Source organism: Xiphophorus maculatus, chromosome 23, assembly GCF_002775205.1.
Source record: "Xiphophorus maculatus strain JP 163 A chromosome 23, X_maculatus-5.0-male, whole genome shotgun sequence".
NCBI lineage: Eukaryota > Metazoa > Chordata > Actinopteri > Cyprinodontiformes > Poeciliidae > Xiphophorus > Xiphophorus maculatus.
Window position 1 is genome coordinate 7,715,735 of NC_036465.1, and position 8,216 is coordinate 7,723,950.

General features: G+C 41.4%; 1 protein-coding gene across 1 annotated transcript; it reads left to right on the plus strand.

The window, feature by feature from the left end:
• The first annotated feature begins 2,492 nt into the window (after nucleotides 1-2,492).
• On the plus strand, nucleotides 2,493-7,598 carry zic3 (Zic family member 3). The gene is made up of 3 exons (XM_005799508.2): nucleotides 2,493-3,762; nucleotides 4,481-4,644; nucleotides 5,080-7,598. The coding sequence occupies exons 1-3, from the start codon at nucleotides 2,772-2,774 to the stop codon at nucleotides 5,260-5,262; spliced, it is 1,338 nt and encodes a 445-aa protein (XP_005799565.1). The 5' UTR covers nucleotides 2,493-2,771; the 3' UTR covers nucleotides 5,263-7,598.
• Nucleotides 7,599-8,216: the final 618 nt, after the last annotated feature.

Consider the following 8,216-nt stretch of genomic DNA (forward strand, 5'->3'; position numbering starts at 1 on the left):
TGCAAATTGAGTTATTTTACGTAATTACATTGAATACGAGAAAACATTGAGTTAAGATTTTTTTTCTTTAAATAGCATTTATTTATCAAATTTACCCACGTTGAAATTTTATAGACACGCTTAAAAGTGTCAGGGAGAGAGTTTTGATTAAGCAGAGCTGCTGTTTTTGCGCTTCTTCTGAAGTAACGTTTTATGATTCAGTTGGGAGAAAAAAATGCGCAAAGCATCCCTGCTTCTCTCGGGTGAAATTGAAAACACACCACGCAGGAACAAGACAAATAAAAATAAATTCACTACTTGTGTTGTTTGTTTTCACTATAATTTAAATGTGCTTGAAGCCCATTTCCACTTGTAAGGGTTCATTGATTAATAAATAAAAGTCAGAACTTTAACACTAAAGCAACAGTTGCTTCACATTTGGTCTTGTTGATGACAGCTCCCCCTCTTCTTTCCACAGCAAGAGCTCCGACAAAAAGGCAACATTTGTGACTCATCTTAACCCGTGTCACTTAATCATTCCATAGCAGTATAATATGGCTGTAAACACACGGCGCGTTTATTTAAAAGCGGCGTGTGGAGCCTTCACGTTTCAACAAGGCAGTAAAATATGGAGGGAATACAGGAAAACTTAACAGGCTGCTTGTCACTTCCTAAAGTTCACCGAAGGTCGCAATAAATCTGCGTGTGTGCAGATGCGAATGTGTGCATATGCTGGGATCCTTTTTAAAAACTCTGCATAAGTGTGTGTGTGTGTGTGTGTGTATGTGTGTGTGTGGGGCGTGGTGGGGGTGCGCGTGTGTGTGTGCGTGAACGCGCAAAGTGTGCGGTGTCAGAGAGAGGGAAGGGGTGCGTGTGTGTGTGTGTGTGTGTGAGAGAGAGAGAGAGAGAGAGAGCAGGGAGGGAGTAAACTGTGAGACGGAGCGAGGAGGGAGACACACACACACACACACACACACACACAGGAAAAACGATGAAGTGAATTTCATTCGTGGATTTGCTTCATGAGAAGTTGTTGAGTTTGTGTTAAAAAGCGCAAGTGTTGAACTGATATGCAAGATGGCAATAAGAAAAAGAAAACAAGGAGGTACGCGGCTCTTTGCAACAACTGAATGAGAAACCGGCCTCAACATGGAGCACTAAAACCCCTCTGAAAATGTAGAATTAAAACTGCTCTAGAATGCACCAGATAGGCCTCTTGCAAAGTATAGATAAGCATGAAGCAAACTCACCTTCTTTTTTTTACCCCCAAGCTATTACTCTCTCTCTCTCGGTGAAATGTTCTCAGAGGAAATGCGGTGGGACGAGGGCGACAGTAGAATGAAGAACTGACTTGATTTTTTTTTTCTTTCTTTCTTTTTTCTGTTTTTTTGGGGGAGTCCAGAGCCCTGTAAAGTAAAGAATGTGAGAGCTCCTTCCTGGGACAGATTGAGGAGGAGAGATGGAGGAGATGGAGGAGGAGGGGGGTGGAGGGCGGTAGAGAGAAAAGGATGTGAAAAAGGCTCGGAGTTTCTAAAAAGCGCCGCTTGAAGCTCACTCAGCGCGTCTCTGAACTTGATCAGATTTTGTGTCCTGCAGCGAGTCAGTCAGCGGCAACCCTGTGAAACTTGCTCAGTGGCACGACATCTTTTACAGGTTTGAGCTAAGCCAAATAAATAAATAAATAAATTAATTAATTAATTAATTAAATTTTAATTAAATGACAAATACATTTAGATTGCAATTACTAAAATATCTGATAAAGTATTTATCTATTTATTTAGGCATGTATTTCCGTATGTATTCATTTATTTATTCATTTATTTATCTATGTTTCGCCGGATATATTTTTCCTTATAAAGAAATAAAAATCTGGAAATGCGCCAATTCATGAAATAAAAGATAGATAGATAGATAGATAGATAGATAGATAGATAGATAGATAGATAGATAGATAGATAGATAGATAGATAGATAGATAGATAGATAGATAGATAGATAGATAGATAGATAGATAGATAGATAGATAGATAGATAGATAGATAGATAGATAGATAGATAGATAGATAGATAGATAGATAGATAGATAGATAGATAGATAGATAGATAGATAGATAGAAAGCAAATTACTATCCTTTACACCGACAGTATTAGTGGGTAAAAGTTAGGAAAAGTTCCGTAATTACATTTTTTCTTTAATTCTGGGGAAGTTTATGAGTTTCTATGCCTCTTTCCATCGCATGTCTGCATTACACTGAGTGAGGCGCCTCACATTAACACATGTGGGATCGCCGGAGTGTTCCGTTATACCTGCAAAAATAATGCCCGAAATAACCAATCACACGCAACCAGTGAGACGACCTGCCATCTTCAATCCCAAACAGTGCCAATCACATGAAATCCAGCCAATTAACGCCACTCTCGGTGATCACGTGTCTGAAGGGTAGCTGAGCGCCGATTGGCCACCGTAGCACTGCCTCCTGAGTTCATTTATGTTCTGGGAGTGAGTGATTGACTTTATCAGTCCAAGGACATCATCAGCCTGGTAAGGGGGGGAAGTTTGATCCTCTTTCTCACGGATCGCAGTCAACGGGAGTTTTTTTTCCCTCCCAGCTCCTTTACATAGGATTTTTCCCCTCATTTTTTGGCTTTTTTATTTTTTTATTTCTAGGATCTTTTTTGCTCAACGTGGTAAATCTCAGCGCAGTGGTCTGTAGCCCACCGCGCTCCGCTCAAACTGGATTTTAATTTGATCTTCTGCTTCCCACCCGACTCCTGAGTTTGCTTCGAGCTTCATGACTATGCTTCTAGATAGCGGTCCGCAGTTCGCATCGTTAGGAGTGGGGGGCTTCGGGACGCCACGGCACCACGACATCGGGAACAGGGACCCGGGTCTGGGACTGAATCCCTTCTCTGATTCCTCCCACTCCGCGGCTTTCAAAATAAGCCCCGTTGCGCACGACATCGCATCCAGCCAGACATCAGCTTTCACTCCGCAGGCGACGGGATACGCGGCCGCTTTGGGACACTCGCACGGCGGGCAGGTGGGCTCATATGGCGGGGGAGCGTTCAACTCGACGCGGGACTTTCTCTTCCGGAACCGGGGCGTCGGGGAGTCCCCAGGTCCGAGTGCCCAGCATGGGATCTTTGCAGCCTCGACGGGGAGTCTGCACGGGCCGCCCGGGATCCCCGACAACCCCGGACATTTGTTGTTCCCTGGACTTCACGACCAGGGAGTGAGCCACACTTCTCCGAGCGGACACGTTGTAAACAGCCAGATGCACCTCGGCTTACGCGGGGACATTTTCGGAAGACCAGACCCATACCGGCCGGTGGCGAGCCCCCGGACGGACCCGTACGGTGCTCAGCTGCACAACTACAACCACCCGATCAACATGAACATGGGCATGAACGTGCCGACGCACCACGGTCCGGGGGCCTTCTTCAGATACATGCGGCAGCCGATCAAGCAAGAGCTGTCCTGCAAATGGATAGAAGAGAACCAGATGAATAGACCCAAAAAGACGTGCGACAGGACGTTCAGTACCATGCACGAGATGGTCACGCATGTGTCCATGGAGCACGTCGGCGGCCCAGAGCAAAGCAACCACGTCTGCTTCTGGGAGGACTGCCCGAGGGAGGGCAAGTCCTTTAAGGCCAAGTACAAACTCGTCAACCACATCCGCGTGCACACGGGCGAGAAGCCGTTCCCGTGCCCGTTCCCTGGATGTGGGAAAATATTCGCCCGGTCGGAAAATCTGAAAATCCACAAAAGAACGCACACAGGTAAGAATCAGAGAGTTTTATTTCGCATAAAAGAATCACGGGGTCATTCCCGGGTAGTAAATGTGTGTGTTCAGCCGTTACACAGCAGCATGCTTTTATTGTTTACCAAAACCATTTGCGAACTTTGCTCCACGCCTCATGCCCTCAGCAGCTTCCAAACGGTTAGTGCATTTAAAATAATAATAATAATAATTACATAAATCAACTGCAAGCTCAAAAGAAAAACCATAAACAACTCTTTTAGCAACTTTGTTGTGCTGCTAACGCTGCTCAGTGCGCATGCATGGTTTCCAGACGGGAAGTTTGGTGTGATTCATTAAGATTCTGTGCTCGCTTGTCAGACTACCAAGGCAGCAGACAACTAATCAATTTCTAACTGTTTATAATTGTTGCTCAGCCGTTGCACGATGCCCTGTTGATTCATTGTTGACTATAGTTGAGTTGAATGAAGGGGGGACCAGGCCTCTTGAATAAATAAAGCCTGACAGAGCAGCAGAGTGTAGTAGTGGAGCTCGTATCCATGTCTCGCCGAATAAATGTAGGTTACCCTGTTATATAATAGTCTGCAGACCGTCTCTGTTTTTTTTTTTTCTTTTTGTTTTTTTTTGGGGGGGGGGGGGTTCAAGTGGGTGTTACAATCGGGGGGCTGAGATTTTTTGTTTGTTTGTGTGTTGCAATCGTGATTCACGGTGCGCTGTGGGTTTGTTTAATCCCGCAGGTGAGAAGCCGTTTAAGTGTGAATTTGACGGCTGCGACAGACGCTTCGCCAACAGCAGCGACAGGAAAAAGCACATGCATGTGCACACGTCAGACAAGCCATACATCTGCAAAGTGTGCGACAAGTCCTACACACACCCCAGCTCTCTCAGGAAACACATGAAGGTAATTAACGTCTTCATTACTCCTTAAACACATTAACACACACACACACGCTCCACCACCACCACTACAACCCCCATTCCTCTGCTACAGACACAACTTGGGGCATTGCTTAAGATCTTATTGCTGGAAAAAAAAAAAAAAGAGTGTAAACAAATATGATGCCAACGAGTAAATACTTAGAACTAAGTTGTGCTTAACAGAGAAAATGTCTTCTCGTTACTCTAATTTACATTTCAAGTTTAAATGAATATGTTTACGTCAATATTTCAAAAAATAGTCCAGCTTTGAACGTGGATATTATTAGTTGTTCCAGTCGCATTTATTTGTACGTATCTGTGCGTGTGTGAGGAAGGAGGAGGGGGGGGGGCGTATATGTATGTAATTCCACAATCTTACTATCTTTCCTTGTGTTTATTTTATTTATTTTTTCTTTAGGTACATGAGTCTCAAGGTTCGGAATCTTCCCCGGCAGCGAGCTCCGGATATGAATCGGCCACTCCACCGGTGCTGGTCTCAGCCAGCACCGAGGACCCGACAAAAACACCGCCGTCAGCCGTGCAAAACACGCCTGGTCACAGCGAAGGACTGCCGCCCAACTTTAACGAGTGGTATGTTTGAAGTCGTGAGGAGTGGAGCCTCTCCCTGCAGTTTGGACCATGAGGATGAACGAGGAGTGACTTAAAATAAAACCATTTTCTCTCTCATACACACTCTTGCGCACGCCCGCACATACACACACACACACACACACACACACGCCAACAAACACACACACAGACACATACATACAAATGGGACTGGAACAACAACAACATGGAGATGAGAGCAAAAGCCAGCACCAAGCAGGCCACGTCCGTTCTCAGGATCACGGAAAAATATGACTTTATTCCGCAGTTTTAAAGCAAATCATCCACGACTAAATAAACTTTCTGATTATACTTTTTTTTTGGTTTTTATTTTTAATCTTTTAGTTTACAGATTTCAGAAAGCTTGTTTTATTTTTTTCATTTTATGTATTTTCTCAAATTTTTATTTAAGTAAGAAAAAAAAAGTAATTAAAAAATGAAAGATTATTTCACGCTGTTTTATATGACGGTGACGTCGCCTCCTTCGATTGATTGTTGAAACTTCAAAAACAGTCTTAAGAAACGTGCCAAAGTCTTTGTCATGAACTTGAACGCAGATTTAAAAAAAAAAAACAACTGAAAATCCTAAATAAATATTATACTCGTGAATGTATTTTTTTCCTTGTTTGATGGGGTCGCATCTGTTGTCAACGTCCGTTTTCAGGTGGAGACATGTGGTATTAGGTTTACGATTGTTACCGTTGAATATAACGTTGCCTTTTGTTTATACCGTTGTAAATACATATCCATGATGCCATATTTATCGATTTGTAATTTAATTATGGGTATAAGTTCTGAAACTTAAATGATATTTATGAAAATGTTTTTCTAACAAGATCTGTACAGTTTTTGGTCATAACCAGCTTAACATTGAACAAATGATAAACTCTTCTTTAAGCTCCAACATCGCGATTGTATCCTTCTGTTTTCCTCTTCTTAACAGAAATAGGCCTACATGTGTCTTATTTGGACCGAATAGAAAAAAAAATCATCTATATGAATATTATGGATTTGTCTATATATATTGCAGATATTTCAGTCACTTTTATTTTCCTTATGAGACCATTGACATGTATAAAAAAACATTGACTGTCTAGAACTGAGTTCGGTTGAGCTGAAAAGCTACGAAGCGGTTCTTTTTATATATTTGGTTCAGTTTAAACTTTTTTGTGGATTTTTCTTTTATAGGATCAGAAATAGATGTCAAATATTAGAGGAGAAAGTAAGATTTTAAAAAAGAATGAACCCATCAGCCTATTGCACTCCTATATATACAGGTCTTAGACGAGTTGTGCGCAGTTCATGATTATCCAAATCGAGTATTTTTCAGTATTCATTTCAATTTGAGGGGGTCAAGCACCCGAAAAAAATACGCCTGTATGGCAATCTTTATAGTTCCAGCAAATGTCTTTGTGCGAAGTAGCCTCTGTTTAAATGTCTGCATCGGCAACAACTGAACTGTCACGACACAGTATCTTCAAAAATAAAATAAGTTATGTTTTTTTTTGTCTGTCAGCTTGCATTGTTTTAAATGTAACTCTTCTGTGAAACTAAATCGTGTTATTTGTTGTGGTGTTGCATATAGAGCAGTTTTGATTACACATTTTTGCTTGTTTTTTGTGTGAATAACTTGTCAAGATGACTTTTTTTCTTTTTGTTGTGTTTAACAAAAAAAAAAAATTAGTGGAAGGGAAATTGGAGGGAGAACACGTTCAGTGGCGACAAAAAGAGTTACAGCATTGCATTGTAACCTATTCTCAAGAATTAAATATTATGCATACACAAAGTATATTGTACTCTTACGAGAACAATTTTCAGACCACCAGCACTACTTTTAAAAAAATAAAATGTAAAAAAGTGAAACGGTACCTCTTGACAGTGATATATGAAATAACTTTATTTAAATAATTTAAGGAGTATATGTTTTATATGCTATTTTCTATACCTTAATTTAAAAAAGAAGTACATTTTCTTATTCCCGTCACCTTCCTGCCCCCATGTCCAGAGGTCAGAGGAAAATATCTGATGTATAAAAACACAGCTAGAATGTGATGTTGTAACACTTTCTGGGAGGGGAAAAAATGGGTCACACTCCGAGTTATTCCTGAAGAGCAAAACTGTATCACTGATGAACTGTGTCACTGTGCCACATCGAGGCAAACTATGTTACAACAAGCAGGCCTATATGCGCTTAGAGCCTACCTAGAGTCAGACGTTTCCTTGTACTTTTTAGGCTACTGTATGTTGGTTGGTTTGTTCTGCCAACTATTTATGAACAAATGTGAACGGAAATTTTGATTGAAATTAAAAACAAACATTATGAAAAAGCGACTCTCGGACTGCCACCTTGATTATTATTATTATTATTATTATTATTATTATTAGCACCACGTTGTTTCTTCACGCTGCATTCTGTACAGCAGACACTGTGTGAAATGCTTTTTGCATTAGACTTGTGGGAGTCACTTGAACTTGACACTGATTAGGCGCCATCTTAGTATCTTGATTGTGTGTGTGTGTGTGTTTGTGCGTGTGTGCGAGGGTAAGAGACAGAGAGCAAGAGAGAGAGAGAGAGAGAGAGAGAGAGAGAGAGAGAGAGAGAGAGAGAGAGAGAGCGTGCGCGCGCATTATGTGTGGGAATATTTGGAAAGCAAGTTAGAGAACGGCAGCTTTGGAGATTAGCAGTAAACTGTACAAAACATTTATCACGAAAAAAGTTTTTTCAGTGTTTTTTTTATTAATATAGTTTTCTTACTTTCCAACTGATCTTTAGAGAATAATGACAGTAATCACGGACGCCGTCAGGAAGTTTTCTGAGGGATGGCCAGTTGGGGGACCACTAATAATAATCTAGGGGTGGCACACCAAAACAAAAAAGCCATAGAGCGGACTTTTACAATAAATTATTTCGGCACGTTTGCTTTTAAAATGCTGTGGCTCTCCCTT

Excerpts from the sequence above, each read along its gene's own strand:
- zic3 (XM_005799508.2), top strand. The coding sequence starts at position 2,772 with ATGACTATGCTTCTAGATAGCGGTCCGCAGTTCGCATCGTTAGGAGTG. Across the intron at positions 3,763-4,480 it reads CCACAAAAGAACGCACACAG|GTGAGAAGCCGTTTAAGTGT; the intron begins GTAAGAATCAGA and ends TTAATCCCGCAG. Across the intron at positions 4,645-5,079 it reads CTCTCAGGAAACACATGAAG|GTACATGAGTCTCAAGGTTC; the intron begins GTAATTAACGTC and ends TTTTTTCTTTAG.